General features: G+C 39.1%; 1 protein-coding gene across 3 annotated transcripts in view; it reads left to right on the top strand.

Moving 5' to 3' along the window:
• The window catches only part of FGF14 (fibroblast growth factor 14), a 618,100-nt gene that overhangs the window by 457,890 nt on the left and 138,560 nt on the right, over positions 1–21,650 (top strand). For all 3 annotated transcript variants that reach the window (XM_037896444.2, XM_007066239.4, XM_043535197.1), the window contains exons 2-3: positions 3,701–3,811; positions 15,806–15,909. In XM_037896444.2, coding sequence (XP_037752372.1) covers positions 3,701–3,811; positions 15,806–15,909 — 215 coding nt within the window. The remainder of the gene's footprint in view (positions 1–3,700; positions 3,812–15,805; positions 15,910–21,650) is intronic.

The following is a 21,650-nucleotide window of genomic DNA, read 5'->3' as shown; positions in this document are numbered from 1 at the left end:
CTTCTCATGTGAGCGTGCACAGGTAATAAACATCAGTCCTTTAGCAGTACTCTTTATCCCATTCTTATTAGGCAACTATTTCTTCTTAAAGAACATAAAACAATTAATTGTGTATGCTGTAAGGCCCTTTGGGACTGGTTCTGAAACTTTCTGAAGCTGAACAGACTTGTACTTTCTCTAATACTTTTAAATGTCTGTAGTGCTTGTGGAAGGTACCAGATTGGAACTCCTAGAGAATGAAGTCTGCTGTTTAGCCACCGAACAGCTATAATACAGGCAGTAGTAGGTTTCTCTGTCAGTGTGTCTCAGTTGTGTTCTGGAAGGCCACCTATATATTTGCAAGGATAAGATTCAGCATCCCTGCCCTGTCATCCCTACATCTCTTTCCTAAAGATGCTGACCATGAGACTAATTTTCATAGTTTTTGTGAGGTGAACACTTGCTCCTTGTGAACTAGACTGAGATTAACAAATCATTTCACACACCCTCAAATATCAATAACCTTGGTCACTATCTGAGCTGATAACACAAAGATGAAAGGCTTTGTTTCTCATTACCAATTCATTGAGCAATTTAGTCATTTGAGCACTCCTTTAACTAATTAATTCATGTTTCTACAGTGCTTTGAAGGTCTAGAGTGTTACAATAAACAAGAACTGAGTATTACTATTTAGGGCTGATCACAAATATTCTGAACTAAACATTTTCTTATTGGAAAAGAGGTTTGCCGAGATTGAAGTTTTCTAGGGGGAAAGAGCTTTTTGGCATAATTTTCCAACAGGAAAATTGAAATTAAACTTTCTGTAGGACACCTCAGCTTGTGGAGCATGAAGGGAATGGGAGAAGGAGGTCCTAAGAATCTATAGATAAAAGGAAAATGAAAAATAAAGATTTTTTTGATAGTACAGACAATTGTAACAGGAAGGTTTTATATCCTTTTTCTTCCATTATTTTCTCTGTCTTATAAGAACTACTTTTCATAATGGAAGCATATGTTTTATGTAAATCAATTCCAATAATTTTAAAAATGAAACTTCAAATGAAGGAGTCATGCTCACGTAACAATTGGCCAGGTTAGAATACATCTTTGATAGCTGAAAGCATTCACAACTCATGCAACTCACGCATTTCTAGCCTACTAATGCACACTACATGCAACGTCTAGACTACTAATACAGAATGTGGCCTGCCTTATAGCCATTACTTTGCAGTATTTGAGTCTTGGCAAGAAAATGCTAAATGGAAAAGAACTGCCACGTAGCACACAAGCCCCCACCCCAAAATTCTGGCTTAACATGTGTTCACTCACAAGACTATTTTCACTCACGTGTAATTTTGTATAGCTAATAAACCAGAGGTAGTTTAAAATAAAAGAGCAACAATACAATTGTTTTCTTTTTTTAAAAAAGCAAGTTGAGTTTATTTTTTTAAGTAGCTAAGAAAATTGCTTTTAAAAAGATGATTAAAGTGTAATTTTGATGGTCTACTCTAAATTTCAACTTTGTCAATCAGCACATTAGATGTAAACGTTTTCTGATAATGATTGACTTTAATTGAGCCTTCTTAGGAGACAGTGATTGTTTTAAATTAAAAATGGTACCTTTTCCATTTAGCTGAAAGCTTATTTGCATTCATTTCAGCTTTGAGCATAGACATAACCACCTACATCTTTACTAACATTGTATTTTCTCCTTTTTTCCTTCTCTTAAAATGCTTCATGAATTTGTCAAACAAGTTAGCTTTAAATATTTCCTTACTGATCCTTGCAATTTTGGCAGTTTTGATATTTATTAAGAATGATTTATTAATTTTAAGCTTATCAATTTAGAAACACATATAAAAATAAAATTGTTACATGCGTAGTGCCAGTCTGATCAGGGTTTTTTTTGTTTGTTTGTTTGTTTGTTTTGAGTGATTAAAATGGTTTTCAGTATCCAGATTATGTCGATTAAGATAGTAGTTCAAGGAAGACCGTATACTCCAGTACTTTTAGAAGACTTGTCAAACTATTCCTGTGTAAGGGTTCTGCAAGCCTTGCTGACATAAATAATCTTTATACAAGTAGTCCAGTTATGAGTCACTCATGAAAAGCCAGGTTTGCAAGACTGACTAATACGGCATATATGAGGAACATTTGCTTATATTTCATAATACTTTGAACATTTTTGTACTGTAGTCTTTATAATAAAAGCCTCTGAAATATTTACAGTTTACAGTGTAAAATGGAAAAAGTAAATTTAAATGGTTCTGGTTGTTTAAAGAATGACTTGTTACACATTTTATGAATAGCAAATACATTGCAAAAAACCTGACAAGTTAATCATTTATGTAGATCATCAGAACTAGGTGACACCTTTTGGGAAACTTTGTAAACATTCTATTTAGGAATAATTCTGTTTATATGCCACTATTTTCCATATTCAATCTCCTTGTTCATTAAGGACCAAGCTGTTGAACTCCTTACCCATATTACAAGTAATCCTATTGACGTCAATGGGATTACTCATGAGAGTAACAGTTCATCAGTATGAGTAAGGGGTTCATCATCTGGCCCTAAATAAGAGTATTTGCATGAAAACAGGGTCTGTATTTCTCAAGATTTCATCTATTCATCCTACTAATTACTCATCTGAAGTTCTAATAAAATCTTTCTGATATTAGTTAATCGTTATGGAGATGAACATGATGTCATAAACACAAAATTATTGCTGTATCCCAACAGGTTGCTTGCCAGTCACTTCTAATTTGTTAGGCAGATTTGGGCCTGGTATGTATTCTGATGATAGACATTTAAGTAAAACTCAGCTTCTGCAGGCAGGTGGCATTCTTCCCTTGGAGGATTGAACTAATTTGCCAGCAAGATGTTAATGGGTGATGATGAGGCACCATCTTTGAGACAAAGCATAACGCTGAAGCTCTGTGGTCCTTAATCAATCCAGTGGCAATTCTCATGAAAGTAGAGATGTTAAGCCTGGTGTCCTAGCCAAATTCCAATTTAGGGAGAATGCACTTATCCTTTTAAAATTCCCCTTTTACATTTAACTGGGTAAGATATTTTTCAGTTCTCCTCCTAAATGCTGTTGCTAGTGAAGAACTCTTATGTCCTGCTGTAGGCATGGCTGTTTTTGAGAGCTGCGGTTTTTAGTGATACTTGTTTATTAGTCTATAAAGCACTTTGGTACCTTCCACGTTCAACTATTATTAAATATTACACAAAAAATGTGTCACTTAAGGTAGGGAATAAAATGAAGAAAAAAAAACAAACCAGATGAACTCTAAGCAACAAAGGCAGTTTTTTCAAGTGAGTGTCCCTAAGAGTGACTAGTGAAGTATAGTAATTAAATCTAAATTATATGAAATATGAACAGGATTTTTAGAAATGATTTTTTTCCCTTTAAATCACTTTTAATTGTAATCTGAAATGTCTTTGTAGGGGCTAATGTAGTTTAAACTAGAGTTTTTCATACAGTAGTTCAGCTCTTTTTATCTCTGTTAATTACCATCAAGAATGTTCACAGGAGAAAAGAGGACATAAAACTGGTGTAGTAAAATTCTGATGGAAGAAATTTTCTTTCTTCATCTCCAACAGATATTGTCCTGTTTAGTACTACTGAGACAGTCTTCCTTCTACAATGAGAGAAATAGGGATAACTCTTGGAAAAAGTTTTGAGGCTAGTGACAAAATATGTTTGTCTTTCAGATCCCCAGCTCAAGGGTATAGTGACCAGGTTATATTGCAGGCAAGGCTACTACTTGCAAATGCACCCCGATGGAACTCTCGATGGAACCAAGGATGACAGCAGTAATTCTAGTAAGTGACTGCTCTAGGAGAATGTATTAATCTCAAACACAGATTGCAGACGTAATCATTCAAATATATACGTGCAAACACTATTTTAATGGGTTTTGAGGAATTTTAATGTATTTTGGCAAAAAGATTCTGTCAACTTAAAATATATTAAACACTAGCATGCCTTTTAAAGAATCCTTAGCACTACTGCATGTGTGAAAAAGTATCCAGGAGAGAAGCAATTATGCATTTTGTTAGTGTCTGGCATTAAGTTTCAGATTTTCAAAAGTGATCAGCGTTGGTCTAACTCGACTCCCATTGAAGACAATGATAAAATTCCAGTTGAAATCAGTGAGAGGAAAGTTAGGCCAATACTGAGCACTTTCAAAAATCCACCGTAAAACATTTATCAGCAACATTTTCCTTTATCTTTGAAAAATAAATATAGACAAAAGAATAAAGGAAAATATCTTTGGAACGCTGACAACCAAGGCAGTGTAATTAAGCATATGTATAACTGTAAGCATGTTATTAGACCCATTGAAGCATATGCTTAAGTATCTAATTGGGCTGAATTGGGCTAAAGAGACTGATTCTACAAGATTCCCAATGACTTCAATAGGATTTCTGCAAGTGCGGGGACTGCAAAACTGGAAACAATTTGAAAAGCTATCCAAACAAAACTGGTGTCACTTTTCAAATCTCTTATGGATCATTTTTCAGTGTTATTTCTTTCTGTATAATATTGCTGAACATTTTGATACAGATAATGCATATATATTCTACCACTTGAGCTGCAAGTGGTGGGTAAGCAGACTTACCCTCACTCTCGAATGGTTCAATTTTAATAATGTTCATAAAGCACAGCAGACTTCTGAGGTTCATTTTTATTTTCTGTTTATAAGACATTTATTTACTCATTACTCATATATTAATATATGTCTGGTTAAAATTAGGCTGCAGGAGATGCAGGCTCTGTTTTTGTTTTGTTAGATCTTCTGTTATTGAGACTACAGCTGTTAACACAATATGTGTCCTTAATGTATTTCATCCACAGATATTGTTACTGTTTTATTGACTGTTATACTTTTCAGATTGTAGCAAACTAATTACTGTGTATATCACTGTTCTCTCTCCTATTTCTCTGTGTTCCTTTCTCATCTCCCTGTTTTTCATAACTGTCTTTCTGTTCTCTCCCACTGAAGTACGTCCATTTCTAATGCCCCTTCTCTTTTGGCCCAGTACCACAAGCTGTGCAGAAACAAGATTCCCATTGCCTTCAATAGGAATGCATTTTGCTTGCATGAGGCCTGCAGGATGTGTGGGGTTTTTTGTTTCTCTTCCCCTGCCTTCATTTGGGGAGAGGTCTAGTGGCAGTAGTGCAGGGGTGTCCTTTTTATTGTTACAATACATCTAAATAAATAAATCTTTCTTAGAAACCTAATTGTGGACTTTGAAATCTTTGAAAATATAGGCCACAACCCCTTACTTTCCTCTCTTCTCTGTTGCCATCTTTTTAAAATCTCCCATCTTTTCTCCCTCAGTGTTTTTTTTTTCTCTTTCTCTATCTGTCTGCCTGCTCTCTCATTCTCCCCCATAGTTCCAAAATGCAGAATAATTTTTCTTGTCCAAAAACAGCCTGTGCAAAATAAAGATATTTCATATTCAAGATAAATAATCGTGGGTCCTGTTATATTTTACATTTGCATGAGTTAGAGATTAGGCTGTGAGTTTTCCCACAAAATTAACATTATTTGCTATGGAAAAAATGGGCACGATTCACCATTCAGCACTGCATTAATCCTGTAGCCATTTTGAAATCAATGGATTTACACCATTGTAAAACATGAGTAACACAGTGTGAACCGGGCCCAATGTCTGGATCGGTGGCAAATGCAATATAGTATTAAAAATGTTACCAGCCAAATGCATATATTGCCACTTTAAACTTTTAATATAAATAATATATCAATGCCAACACTATCTTGCAAATCAGAAAGATAATGTGTGTCACCACTTGGGCACTTTCAGGAATATAGGAACAGCTATCAGTCTCTGTCTCCTCGCTGTTGCCAGTCCTTCCTGTTAGTTCTTTGTCTTTTTTCCCCAGTCTTTGTCTGGAGTATGTTTTGTTTCCTTTCATTTTCCTATGCTCTAATCCTGTTTTTGCTATTCCCCCTTTTAAAAAAAAACATGAATGTTTCTCGTGGATGAACTAGCTTTTACTCTTTTGATTTGCCCTTCATTTTGCAATCTCCTTATTTTGAGAATTCAAGCCCCAGTCTTACTGATGGATGTGGTTTGGCTGGCCCTAAGGGTGAGAAGTGGAAGAAGTATTCAGCATTCAACCTCACCCTCATCCTTACCTTATCTTGCTGCTGATTGGTTTGGAGTGGGGATGAGAATTTTTCTGACTGTTGAGTTTACACCTTGTCTATTTGATTAACAGCTGTCCCCAACTTGTGAGGAGCGTAGGGATACATTGATCGTCAGGTGGGGAGGGAAAGCACTTTTGTCCCCAACAGGGAGAATGGAGCTTCCTGTCCTTTTTGAGAATAGTTTTGGATTGAGGTTGATGAAAGCACTGTTGGGTTAATGTTGGAGGGTGGCATGGACTATAGTGCCTCTGCCATGCTTTTCATCATGCTCTGCACTACAGCTGATTGGCACTGAATGACAGAAAATAATTTTCCCCAACCCACGGTTTGGCTCAGCAGTTGGCTTCCGTTGAGCATCCGGGGAAGGGCTAGTGAGGGATGGATGAAAGGGGGAGTGCTTTGAGTTCCTGACAGGGAAGCATTGTGAGAGGTTGAGTCACACAGCCTTTTCTTCTGCTTCTTATTTATTATTTATAGAGTGTCCAAACTTGTGCCAGGCAGCTAGAGAATAAATAAAAAAGTATGATCTCTGCCCCCCAAAAGCTGACAGTCTAATTTTAGATATGTCTCAAGGCATAGGAGTAACAAACAATACAGGGTAACTGTAAGAAGATCTTGTAGTTACTCAGTTTGGGTATGTGCATAACTAATGCTTCCATTACAGTCCCACCAAAAGTTGTCTTTTAATTAAAGCTTCGAGCTATTTATAATGGGTGGGATTTTCAGAAATACTTCATGTTAGTCTAATTCTCCCATTGGAGTCAATAGAATTTTACCAGTGATTTCAATGGGAGCAGAGTTAGACTAATGCAGAGTGCTTTTGAAATCCCACCCTGCAGTTTCACAAGGGCAATATTCCTCAACAATAATAGGACATATTGCTGCCACAGCTTATCTTAAACCTGAGCATAGGGCCAAGAATGAGTGGGCCTGGCGATGCAGTAACCAGTAAATTACACAGGAGGCCTTTTTACGTTTAGTACAGATTAGAAGCACCCCTTTTTTGTACCCAATTCTTTGCACGAGGAAGGGCTGATTGGGGAGAGGAAGTAAGAAAGAAGGGATCACATGTGATAGATACTAGCTATGTCACTTAATGCACTTCTGGAAGGTGCTCAGTACTGTGGTGATGGGCATACTACAAGAGCCTGAACTGAACAGAATTTGGTGGATTTCAGTTCAGAGCTGTTTTCCATTGGGGTACTCATCTATCCTGGGACCTGTTAATAACATTGGCTGAAGAGGTATGGACTAGTCCATCTTTTGGATAATGGTGGAGAATGAGCTTTCCCATTTTTCATCATAAAATTGGGGCCATTTGTTGAAACCATCATTCGTACATTGAGTCCTTTATTTGCTGACCTTTCACGGGGAATGCCAAATAGGTTTTATTCCAATACTGCTAGTTTCTTTAATATTCCTCCTATATTATATTGTCCTTCTCTTCTCCCCTCAGTTGGTGTATCACTCTGTTTCTGAGCTGGCTTGAGGCTGGTACAGAAATAACACTGACTAGTACTGTAGATTCAAACACTGTGGTACTATTTAGTTTAGCTGTCCAACTCCAGCCTCTAACCTACGTGGGCCCCAAAAATGTTCCCAGTATCATTTAGTGTGATGTAAACTTCCTTTTGGGACAGTTTGAGTTTTAATTGTTTTCCACAGGGCAGACCACTGTTAATTTGAAAAGTGGATCTGACACATGATGTGATTAATATAGAAACCATGAAGAAGTAATGGAGGAGATTTCTATACTATGGTCCTGGAGACATTTAAAATGTTATGTTTTCCAAACCTGGTCCATTTATAATTTCCAGTCCCCTCTCTCATGTAACCCTCCTGGTCAGCTTCAAACTCCACCCCTCAGGTGGTGAAGGTCCCCCCACAAGTGGTCTGTAGCTTGATTACTACCCACCTGAAATCCAGACTTGAAAACCTGATTTTACCTAGGTTGCAGCCATCCCATTGATCTGCTAGGATGAGACTTATTCAGTTGCTGATAATCCTCAATGATTGTTCCACTTGGAGGCAGATACCGAGGTACCAGTCCCCCTGTCTCTGCCACAAAGAGTATGATGCAAGAATACAATAAAAACCACTGACTGCCCCAGAATCAAATAGGGATTCTGTGACAAAGGCAAGGATAGAACACAATTATCCAGGGTGGCATGCAGTCACCTTCAAGATGAGACCATCCTTTTTCTCTTTTCCTGCAGCCCCCCTGCCTCATTACTATACACCTCCCAACTTCTGCAGCTAAGGAAAGGATCTTACAAACAACAGGCTCCTTCACTACACAACCCTGATTCATTCCCAGAGCAGCTCTGTACTGTGTACTGAATGAGACACAGGTCCCATGTTAAAAATAGTATGTGATCATGTAATTAAAGAGCAGGGGAACGAATTACATTGCACAGTCAGCCTTAATTCAGGCAGCTCCTAATTTTTGAGTGCTTGGCTTTGCAACTTGAGTTATACACTTTTAAGAGAGGGTTATGGGTAGGGCCCTACCAAATTCACAGCCATGAAAAATGTGTCACGGACTGTGAAATCTGGTCTTTCGTGTGTTTTTACTCGATAATATACAGATTTCACTAGGGAGACCAGAGTTCTCAAACTGGGGGTCCTGACCCAAAAGCAAGTTGCAGGGAGGTCACAAGGTTATTTTAGGGGAATTGTGGTATTGCCACCCTTACTTCTGCACTGCCTTCAGAGCTGGGTGGCTGGAGAGCAGCGGCTGTTAGCCAGGTGCCCAGCTCTGAAGGCAGCACCCCGCCAGCAGCAGCACAGAAGTAAGGGTGGCAATACCATATCATGCCACCCTTACTTCTGAGCTGCTGCCTTTACAGCTGGGCGGCCAGAGAGTGGCAGCTGCTAACTGAGGGCCCAGCTTTGCAGACAGCAGCGCAGAGTAAGGGTGACAGTACCCTACCATGCCACCCTTACTTCTGTACTGCTGCTGGTGGCGGTTCTGCTTTCAGAGCTGGGCTCCCGGCCAGCAGCCACCACTCTCCAGCCGCCCAGCTCTGAAGGCAGTGTCGCCTCCAGCAGCAGCGCAGAAGTAAGGGTAGCAGTATCACAAACCCCTCTATAATAACCTTGCTATCCCCTCCCTCAACTCCTTTTTGGGTCAGGACCCCAAAAATTACAACACCATGGTATTTCAGATTTAAATAGCTGAAACCATGAAATTTATTATTTTTAAAATCCTGTGACCATGAAATTGACCAAAATGGACTGTGAATTTGGTAGGGCCCTAGTTATGGGTGGAGGTTTTATGATATATAATTTCCCAGGGTTTTTTTTGTTTTTGTTTTTTTTTAACAGAAAAAACAAATTCTAATACACATGAAAAGGCCTGTTCTATAAACTTAGATACTGCTGAATATGTAGATGTGGCAGATTCTTTGACTGAGAGACCGGGCTAAGTGACTGAGATTTAGGCCTGCCACATTAGAGAGCTGGGTTCTAATCCCTGCTTGTGTAACATCTCGGTCAGGTAAAAGGGCTTGCTCAATAATAAGGGTTGTGAAGAGCACAAAATTATTAACACCCATAAGTGGAAGGATTGGATTTCTGATTGCCAGGAATTGGGTTCCTGACTGCCATTTGTGCCTTTGAAAAACTCTCCCTGCCTTCTCATTACTCTGTTCCTTTTCCGAAGTCAAAAGGTATTTTGATGGAGGAGCCATTTTTGTCTCCTCCCATAAGCTCAAAGAAAAAGTGGAGTCCTTTTGTCTCTGTCCTACCAGAGGTTCTGTACTGTGTAGCATGATGATGTATAGTGCTGGGACAGTGCATGTGTAATACAGACAGATGTTCGCAAGTTTTAGCAACCTGTCTCTAGCAAGCTGTACTGAGGAAAATACTGATGGGGCATCTTATAAATCAGACATATCCGAACAGACCTTCATGGAGACTTCAGAAAGCACCTCTCTAATTCCAGGGATTTCAAATTTCAAGTTACTGCAGCAAACCATGCAGGGGTGTGTGTGTGTGTACTTTATAAAATAAAACATAAATGTAAAATAATATACATATTCATGCACACACACATACATAGTGGAGTGTGTTTATGTGTACATCACCCTGGATCTCATCGAAACCCAAATCTGAATGTTGCCAATGCACTGTTTCTAAAACCGCTTAGAGAATATTACAAAACTTTCTAAGAAAAATGTGTCAGCAGTTGCTGTAGTTGCCACTGTGGGGTTATGTGATTGCAAATGTGAGGGAAGGTAGACTGTGCAATCATAAGTAGGAAGAGACGGGGATAATCCAAGAGGTGTTCTCTCTGTTAAGATGCCGTACAAAATATGAAAAGGATTAAGAGTACCTAGTTAAGGGGCAAATGCACAGTCTGTGAGCCAGAAGGGCTCTTTCAGTGACTGGACTGTTTAATTGTCTGCACTTCTCAAGTCTTACGTAGAGCCACAATTCTTCCTGGCCTTTATGTAAGTGTGCAGTATGGGAGGAGGGTGCTCCAATGTTCTCAGTAAGACCCATGCAGAATTGCAGCCTCTGAACTCTGAGCAATCCAGGACTGCTCCCTCGCTAGCAGCTACTGCTCAGACAGACTCGTTGTGCCTTGAAGGGGTGGGGAGGAGGCAGAGCTGTGGCTCCACCTCCATCCCCCTATGCAGATAACTGTTTATGCTGAGAAACACTGGAAAGCTTTGTGCTTCGCTAAGGCAGATTGTACAGCTCCCTTAGGGTGACCAGATATCTGGTTTTTGACTGGAACAGTCGGTTGAAAAGGGACCCAGGCGGCTCCGGTCAGCACCACCGACTGGACCATTAAAAGCCCAGTCGGCAGTGCTGTGGCACTAAGGCAGGCTAGTCCCTACCTGTTCTGGCTGGTACCGTGCTGCGCCCCGGAAGCGGCTAGCAGGTCCAGCGCCCAGGCAGGGGGGCCACGGGGCTCCACGTGCTGCCCTTGCCCTGAGCACCGGCTCCGCACTCCCAGCCAATGGGGGGTGGGGGTGCCTGCCTGGAGCCTCCTGCCCCTCCCCCCCTTTGAAAACTCATGGTGATTGGGGGAGGCCCTGGAAGACTGGAAAAAGGCTAATGTGCCCATCTTTAAAAAAGGGAAGAAGGAGGATCCGGGGAACTACAGGCCAGTCAGCCTCACCTCAGTCCCTGGAAAAATCATGGAGGAGGTCCTCAAGGAATCAATTCTGAAGCACTTAGAGGAGAGGAAAGTGATTAGGAACAGTCAGCATGGATTCACCAAGGGCAAGTCATGCCTGACTAACCTAATTGCCTTCTATGATGAGATAACTGGCCCTGAGGATGAGGGGAAAGCAGTGGATGTGTTATTCCTTGACTTTAGCAAAGCTTTTGATACAGTCTCCCACAGTATTCTTGCCGGCAAGTTAAAGAAGTATGGGCTGGATGAATGGACTATAAGGTAGATAGAAGGCTGGCTAGATTGTCGGGCTCAACGAGTAGTGATCAATGGCTCCATGTCTAGCTGGCAGCCGGTATCAAGCAGAATGCCCCAAGGGTCGGTCCTGGGGCCGGTTTTGTTCAGTATCTTCATTAATGATCTGGACGATGGCGTGGACTGCACCCTCAGCAAGTTTGCAGATGACACTAAACTGGGAGGAGTGGTAGATACACTGGAGGGTAGGGATAGGATGCAGAGGGACCTAGAAAATTAGAGGATTGGGCCAAAAGAAATTTGATGAGGTTCAACAAGGACAAATGCAGAGTCCTGCACTTAGGACGGAAGAATCCCATGCACTGCTACAGACTAAGGACCGAATGGCTAGGCAGCAGTTCTGCAGAAAAGGACCTAAGGGTTATAGTGAACAGGAAGCTGGATATGAGTCAACAGTGTGCCCTTGTTGCCAAGAAGGCTAACAGCATTTTGGGCTATATAAGTAGGGGCATTACCAGCAGATCGAGGGACGTGATTGTTCCCCTCTATTCAACATTGGTGAGGCCTCATCTGGAGTACTGTGTCTGGTTTTGGGCACCACACTACAAGAAGGATGTGGAAAAATTGGAAAGAGTCAAGCGGAGGGCAACAAAAATGATTCGGGAGCTGGAGCACATGACTTATGAGGAGAGGCTGAGGAAACTGGGATTGTTTAGTCTGCAGAAGAGAAGAATGAGGGGGGATTTGATAGCTGCTGAACCTGAAGGGGGGTTCCAAAGAGGATGGATCTAGACTGTTCTCAGTGATAGCAGATGACAGAACAAGGAGTAATGGTCTCAAGTTGCAGTGGGGGGGGTTAGGTTGGATGTTAGGAAAAACACTTTCACTATGAGTGTGGTGAAGCACTGGAATGGGTTACCTGGGAGGGGCTGGAATTTCCTTCCTTTGCAGTTTTCAAGGTCAGGCTTGACAAAGCCCTGTCTGGGGTGATTTAGTTGGGGATTGATCCTGTTTTGAGCAGGGGTTGGACTAGATGACCTCCTGAGCTCCCTCCTAACCCTTATATTCTGTGATTGTATGATTCAATGCTCTTTATTAGCAGAGTTCCAGCATTCTCCTTTCCATTTTAACAGCTCATGCACTAGTCTAATTCCTTCAGTGCTGAGGATCTAAGGTTATAATTTGGTGGCCTTAAAAAGACACATAATTAAATCTCTCTCTCAATGCTTTTTAAACCACTAGAGGTTAATAAACATAAACCTCTCTAATTTGTTTTCTCATCATTTGCATAAAAACACTAATTATTTCAGGGCTGCAAACCTTCTTCATAGGTTGTCATTGTCTGACTCTGGTCCTGTTTCTTTTTTCTCAAATGTTGTTACAGAAGTTTGCTTTCCAAAAGTTTTGAAGAGACTTCTGTGATCTGGAGTCATTTATTATTAACAGTTTTCCTGGATATTTTGTGTCTTTGTGCATCTTTCTTTAATGAAGTTGTTTGATTTCTTTACCGGTGCCCGTTAATGACCAGAAATAGAAGACAGGATATGTATGCCCTCTTCTCTCTGTTGTTGTTGTTATTTATTATTTGTATTACTGTAGCACCTAGGAGCCCTAGTCATGGACCAGGACCCCCTCATTGTGTTAGGCACTGTACCAACATTATGCTGTTAATGCACATCCAGATTTCCTCCTACAGTTTCCGATCTCAGTCTTGAACGTTCATTTGCTTGCTTCTTCCATGAATACATCCTTGCTCTTTTCATGCACCCCTTTAGCCATGGAATAATATCCTTACATTCTTTTGAAAGGCTTAATCCTCCTCCAAAGTCTCTCCTCCTTCAGAACCCTACCCAAGACCCAATTTTGCTGTGACACCTAACAAAAAGCCATCCAAATAATGGTGTCTTTGCTGTGTGACAGTTGGGGGTAACTGACGTTACTTATTATTTTAAAACTTTCAGATGATTTGGAACCTTCAGAAGCCATCAAACTGTGCAATAGCTAACTTAGATACTTCTATGATCCCTTTTTTTTCATTACCTGTTGCACTCCCCATCTCCCTTCCTTCCTTGTCTTTGTCACATTCATGGTATCTTGTTTCAGATTAGATTAGATACATGTATTTACTGTATGTTTGTATGGTAATGAGACCAGTAAGACCTCCCCCAGTCTGACCGAGATCCTTGGGAGCTACAGCAATACAAATAATACATATTGATGCTAATTTTTGTCTTAGATATAACTTTCTGTGTAGCACCTCTCTTATATAAATCCATCAATTTGTTTTCTGTACCTTCTGGAGTTCTTTTTTATACGCTTTCTTTTCATTCTGAAGCTGCAGGAAGTAGGCTGCTTTATCACAGCATCTTCCAACTTTTTCACTGTCGCTATATTTCTTCTTAACAGGATCACATTTCATGTATTCTTCTATTGCAGGAGCATATTCCTGATAATGTTGTTGGTATATGTTGAGAGAATATTTTAGGGTATTACCATTCTAGCAGGTGATATACTCTACTCCGTTTATGTAGATGTGGTTAGCTTCCTCTGAGTCAATATTGTCTCCTTTATATCTCTGTAGCCATTGCCTGACCAACCTGGAGTTCTTGCACCTAGGCTACATGTCTGCCTTGTTGACTGTGAATGCATTTCCCCTTTTTCTGATGTGGGTTTGAATTCTGGGATCTTAGCTAGGGATTGTACCATGAAGCATACTTTCTTGTCATATATATGACATTCCTTTTCAAATGCTGGATAACCCACCACACCTTTTGTGGGTGTTTTGAAATGCAGTTTTACCTCCTGAGACTTAACTTGCTGGTACCATGGGCTTATGTGTCTTTAGTGTACATACAGGTTGTACTTTGCTTTTCATCCAAGGGGCTGGACCTCTCCCACTACCTAGATCATGCAGAGCTTAAAAGCTGTCCAGCATGAGCTCTGGCTCAGGGGCTGTTCCCCTGACCCTGAGTGATGCACAGTTTGCATCTTATCTCATAATCCAGGCCAGCAAACGTATGCATTCTTATTGGTGTAATTTGGCATAAAAGTTGGTCCATGTCTCACTTGCCTGAAAACTAATATTCTATATACCTTGTTTATTTCATTTTTAAATAGAGGGGTGGTCAGTCAGAACACTAAAGTCTTTTTCAAGGATATCTTCTCTGCCAGGTGTTTTGCTGGGCATGAGTCATAAAATGGCATTTACCATCTTTCCCATGTAGTTTAGCACAAGTGCAACTTGCCATTTTGGACTTGCAATTTGAACTGCAGCCAACAGATTTCTAAACCTTCTTGTTCATTTATGTCATCATTAAACAACATCTCCATCCTGATGGCTCTTAAATGTTGGCAATAAAATTAATGCCATGCTGTTTTTCTCTTGGTTTTTGTGGATTTTGTTTTGAGGTTTTTGAACTCTTTTTTCCCCTACTTGCGCCTTTATATTGTTTTCTTTTCAGCCTTTTATCAACATTATTGCTGTCTTTTTATGTTAAATCTATGTACTTTTGTTACTACAGCTGTTGTTAGCTGTTTCTCTTTAAAGCCTCAGTTTAGGAAAGCATACTTTTTCAGGACAGCTCATGTACATGTGCGTGCTTAAGTTCCATTCAAATCTGTGCTTGATTACTTTTCTGCATAGAAGCCTAAGTGCTTTCCCATATACTGAGTCTGTGTACCATTGCTTATATCAAAGATGCTCTCAACAAAAATAGCCATTGCACTTTCAGTTCTGGAGCCATAGCCATGCTGAAAGCAGTTTTACTGGGGGTGCTTCATAGTACAATAACATTTAAGTGTTTAAGGAAAAAAAAATCACTGTGGGCAAAATGGAAAGATTTTCATTCTGCAAAATAATCTGATTGTTACTCTCACTTTCTGCGTGAAACCAATAGATGACAAAATGTTATACTTAGAGATTGTTTCTATCCCCTCCCCCTCTATATGGTTACAGCATTTTCCATTCATTGAAATTGTGATGCTATTGTGCTCTTTGCAGTCCTATGAGATATTCTTTTTATTTGCTAGCTATTGTGCCAATACTAAAATGCTACAGGAATAATTGCCAATTAAATTTGCAACATAAAGCTGAAATACTAACTTAACCAGTAGCAATGCTTTCTTAATTAAAATTTTATTGAAATCAGAGCTTTTTGTGAAGGCGGTAACAGTTGTTCTTTGTTCTTGATTTTGGTTATTCAAATACTCTATTTATCAGTGCCCATCTGTGACAGATCATGTTTATATTTACAGCACTATTCAACCTTATACCAGTGGGACTACGAGTTGTCGCTATCCAGGGTGTAAAGACAGGGTTGTATATAGCCCTAAATGGAGAAGGTTTCCTCTACACATCAGTAAGTAGCATGCTGTGGATATTTTGAATTCTTTTGACACACGTATCCAAAACAGAAATCTGTACCGTAATGAGACATATCTCACTTACGATAAGTCCTATAGAAATTAATAGAGATTAAATCAATATGTTTTTAGAGTCTCTAAAAATTGCTCTAAAAACCTATAGAATTTAACAGAAAATGATATCCTTGCTGTAGAATTTTCTGAAAAACATTCTGTAGAATTCTATAACAGGGATATATTTAGCTACTGAAATCTGTGGGATGGTTTAGTAAAACTACAGATGGGTTTATATTTTCAGTTAAAGACTCTAGAACTTTTCTGTAAATCTTCAGTGCCTTCATTACTGGCATGTTGTTCAGGATCTAAAACTTGCTACAAAAGTTAGTTGAATGATTAATGTTTAGTAAAATAAGGTACTTCTGTAATGTAATTTACATTCCTGTTATATATCAATATATTTTCATTGTGTGTATCACTATTTTTTTTCCTAATGGCTAGGAATATTAGAATTGAAACATCACTTGCATTAATAAAAATATTATCATATGATTTTAAAGGATTTTGAAAAATTGCTCGGTAAGAATTGCATGAAATAATACAGCCCTGCAAAATGGCCAAAGCTAAAAAAGTTCTTTCAGGCAAAATAATGCTGCTAAATAAAATATCTTAAGATATTTCAAATAAGTTAATTCTAATCAGTCAAAGTGTGGTGGTGGTACAGCTGTGAAAAGCCTCAGTGTTATATAGGATTAACTTAATGACAGTATTAACCAGGTGTTTAAGAATTTTTTTCCCCACTGTAGTGGATGCTGTTTTCACACTGTATCTCATGCTCTTTACATTTCTTATGTCAGATGATTTTCCAGTCCACACTGAGTTAAAATATAATGCTTTGTTTCCACTGTGCCTTGAGAGGAAATTAGGCAAATTTTGTTTCTATGCCCTGAAGGAAAGTATTCTATTTCTTTTAAATATGTGACTGTCGTTGAAAAGTTAATTAGAAGGAAAACACTGTTTCCTAATGTTGAATGTCAACACCAAGAAAAATGTCTAATCATAGTTTGTCTCTGGGATACCCCAACAAATGTGATGTGAAAGATTTATTTTCTTTAGTGTGTCACAGAAAAATATAACACAACATGCAATATCTCCCTGCAGTGAAGACTAGAGCACTGTTGGCCTCCCATTTCCTTAAGGTTTCATGTATATGGAATTCATGTCATGGAGATTATTTTTTCATGTGGTAACAATGCAGTATGAATATGCTTCTGCCCACCAGTAACGCCACAGTGCTCTCATCGCTTCCTAGTGAACGCTAAAGAATGTTTCCAGACGATGTGTTCATTTCAGAAAATATAGCAGTTTAATGGCTAGGCTGTAATTATGGAGAGTGGGGAAATCTACGTGGCCGGATTGTGTCACCCTTTGTTCATGTATTACTCCAAAAATAGTCCCACTGAAATCACTGTGACTAATTGCTACATAAGGTACTAATCAACATGAGCAAAGATGGCAGAATCCAAATCTTAGTAACTTTGAACCCAATCCTGAAAACACTTGGCTAATAAAAGTTGTGTATGTGTATAAGTCGTCCCATTGTATAAGTAGTCACATTGACTTAAACAAGACTAGTCATATGAGTAAAGTCATGGGCATGTGTAAAGGTTTGTAGGTTGGCCCACTATATACCCTATATTAATCGGATTTTCAGAACTTACGATTTACATGGGTATTTCTGTTGTTATTGACAACATTTATTAATTGCTTTTTGCATGCCACTGTGTGTGCATTTATTTTATTTTTTACCATTTTCTATTCCATTGATATTCCTTAGGGAGAGTGGCTCAGTTTGTCCCTCTTCCTTATGTAAGGCAAGGGAAACAATACATATTGTGTTGGGAAAGTACTGTTTACTCTTTTTTCATGTAAATATGAAATCAAATGGAAAACCATCATTTGCAAAGATAAACGAAAATAATACAGCATGCAGTAGAAGAGTCTTTAGGTTTAACACATGCCAAAAACTATCTGAAAATGACTGTTCTTTATTTCATAGAGATGAGAACATAAGAGCTGCCGTACTGGGTCAGACCATGGTCCATCTTGCCCAGTATCCTGTTTCCAACAGTGCTCTGTTCTAGAACTTTAGGGGGAGTATATACTTCAGTGCAATTATGGACCAATCCACCCCTTCTTCACTCCTGGCTTCTGGTAATCAGAGTTTTAGGGCCTCCCTGAACATGGGGTTTCATCCCTGATCATCTTGGCTAATTGCCATTGATGGACCTATCCTCCATGAATTTATCCAGTTCTTTTCTGAACCCGGATATACTTTTACCATCACAACATCCCATTGCAATGAGTTCCACAGGTTAGTTTGTGATATTTGGTAATCTAAAGTAAGATTTAAGAATGGTGATTTTAAAAATATATCATTGGAAAAACTCATGTCCATGCCAAAGTTCATATTAATATTTTGGGGGTAAGAATTATTATTGTGTTTTCATTAATAGGAATTACATATTTTGAGAGTAGAGACTAATAAATTTGAAAATAAAAAATAAAAATGTGGAAGAGAGCACCTGCTTCAGAAAAAAGAGTTTGTCCTCATTTCATTGGATAGGGGATTTATATGTGTATCTGCCCTCGGATCCAGATGAAGATATACTGTGCCCAGAAGCTGTGAAATATCACTCTCTGGGGAAGAATATTGTTGTCATAATTGTGAAGCAAACAATATGTATTACAATCTTCTTGGTGAGTTTTGCATTCTTTTGGCAATATTTTTCACCTACTGATCTCAATATACAGAAGTTATATTTTATATTATAGCAGCAATACTCATGCAGGTGAAGTTATGGTTGTGTCTGCAGTTCTTGTTTCAGCTTAACAAAAATCCTGGCTAAATATGTTATTAAGGTGTTGGACTAGAAACTATATTTCTTTGATGGAAATATATTAATTTGAAATAACATATAACAAATAGAAAACAAGCAAAAATGAACTGGGCCAAATTGCTGATTATGTGATAGTGCTCTACGTTGCCATGAGGGAAGGCTTGGTTTGATTAACTTGGGAAATGTGGTGAGACTATTTCACATCACCTCTCATCAGGTAAGCAGCAGCATTGACTGGAAGGGACTTATGTCAAGTCCTTCTCAACTAGAAGAATTATTGACCTGCCATGAGGCCATAGGATGAGGAAGCTAAAGTAGGTTTAGAATGACCTTTTTTTTAAACAAAAACCAGAACAAAAAACAGTATTTTTGAGGTTCACTACTGCTTGGGTAAGTATTTATTTAACTAAATGATAGACCTGGAATCGGAACCCTCTCCAGCAGTTCAGATATGCTGTCTATCATTTGCATACTTATACAAATCAAACTCCTACTTCACACCAGTTGAAATTTGCTAAGTCAAAAGGGGGGAAATTCTTTAGAGTTTTGAGAGAGCGTTGGAGGATTCCTTAGGGGAAAATGTTTCTTTGAGACTCCACCACCTTATTCCCTCCAGGAGTGTGATATAAACAACTGGAACAAAGTATTGTTTGCAGCTTGGGGAGAGCAGGGGGAGGCTTACTTCAAAAACTGGGAAAAGCATTTAGAAACTTATATATATCCCTTAACATAGTAACCAGTGAACTTTTCATTTCTTATGTTTCTGTTGATTTGTGGCACAAGTCTAGTGCTGTTAGAATGTACTGTGTCTGGACTTAGTGGCAGTCTCCTGATTGTAGACACAGGTTACTGACCTTGAAAAATTATACTTACAAATACTTTGTTATATATAACAAAACCAGAGAGAGAGCGAGAGAGAGAGAGAGAGAGAGAGATGTTTCATAGATTCACAGAATGTTGGGATCTTAGTCTGAATTCTTCACTATCATGGAAAAAAAGGATTTTTCCACACAAGAACATCCTGTATTACCAACCCAAAAATCTTGCTACTTCCCGGTGGTTTAAATTTCCCTAAATACTTTTTTGTTCTATCTTTTCTTTTTGAAGGCTCATGACTCTGTGATGGGCTAATGAGATATTCAGCAGCATTCTGCTGACTGGTGGTTGTAGTCTAATGCACTATAATTTCCAGCAGCTCACATTGCTGCTTTTAAGTCTGAGTACACTTTCTTCAAACGCTAAAAAATCTAAAACTTACATTATTTTTATAATGGGACTAGATCTTACATTATTAAAGTCAAGAGGAGCCGAACGGATCCCTAAATTACTGGTTAGAAGGATACTGCTGTTGGATAGCCCACCAGACCTGCAAGGATACACAAAGCCTGCAGTAAGAAGATGGTAATGCAGGGCCTGACAGAGACATTTATTACACTTCCTTTGTATTTTGGCCAAATCCTGCTCATAGTTATGCACACACAATTCTCACTGCCTTTATTGGATGTTGCACATTCAAATCTGGGGTTGCATTTTGGACAATAGTTTTACATTGGGTAGTGAATAAACAAGTGAAAAATGTTGCTATTAGTGAAAATCTGTGTTGCTCAACTCTCTTTCAAAAAAGTTAAGTTAGAGTTGAAGAAGGTGGCTCAGTTTTTCTGTTGTGCTTTTAGGATTTCCTGGTATGTGAATAGGCTCAATTCAGAAATGGACTGTATTGTGTTATTGCACCTATGTCCATTTTATGATTCTTGGTGTCCTGACAAGTCATCTTGGATGTCCTCAGGTGACTTTCTCCAAGAAGTAGTCTGCACGTTCGTTGCAGGGTACTGGGTTCCGGAGTTGAGTGGTTATTCTAGGTTATTCACTGTTTAGAATAGTTCAGCAGGACATTATTTAGTGGCTACTATAGTGGGAGAAAGGTGGGATTTCTTTGGTTCTTCCATGGCCAGAGTGTAGGAAAACAAAAATTCATAGATCTGGAGCTTGTCTGTATCTGTTTGTTTTCTGGCACAAGCCCTTGAGTCTTTTCCCCCATTTCCTCTATTGCAGGTGATTGGGGAAGAAGGTAGGTCTATGAATGAAATGGGAAAGGATGCTTCATGGCCAGTATCAGTGGCAGTAGTTAGTGTCATCATGACTCATTCCAGGGACTTTTAGTGGGGTCAGTAACCTGCACACTAGACTTTCACTGGGTCCGTGAGCTGCCAAGGACTGGCCATTGCCTAAAGATGGAATTGGTTCTAATCTCAGGCTGCAGGTCAGCCCAAGATAGTGATTAGACTAGACACTGAGGGCTTGTCTACACGGGGAAAAAAATCCTCTAGTAGCTAGTGTGCACTTGCTTGTAGGCACTAGCTACTTTGCACTAACTCCCCATATGGACACTCTTCTGCACACTAAAAGTGCCTTTGTGTACAGTAGTTTACTATGTTTGGAGGTGTACTAAGCTAAACTGCCTGAGGGCACCTTTAGTGCACAGTAAAAGTGTTCCTGCAGGGAGTTAGTGCAAAGTAGCTAGTGCGCTTGAAATTCACACCCAGGCTTACTGCACAGTAACTGCCCTGTATAGACAACCCCTTTTTCAGGAACTGAGAATGTTAGTAGGAAAATTAAAATGAATAAAAGAGACACATTACTAGAAATACAAAAGTTTTTATAAAACCAACCATATTTCCAAAAGCAAAGGTGGTCCATGTTTTTCTCTCTAGAATGATCTTTCTGTAAAGTGTGAATTTGATTTAATCTGTGTTACATTACACAGTTTTAATTTGCGCAAAAGCTGTGTGTATAATACTTTGCTGGTTGTAAGATAATAGTCTATACTGGAGCTTTCTGGA

This window comes from Chelonia mydas, chromosome 1 (assembly GCF_015237465.2).
Source record: "Chelonia mydas isolate rCheMyd1 chromosome 1, rCheMyd1.pri.v2, whole genome shotgun sequence".
NCBI classification, from domain to species: domain Eukaryota; kingdom Metazoa; phylum Chordata; order Testudines; family Cheloniidae; genus Chelonia; species Chelonia mydas.
The sequence above is the reverse complement of the archived record's forward strand: the minus strand, read 5'-3'. Positions and strand labels throughout refer to the sequence as shown.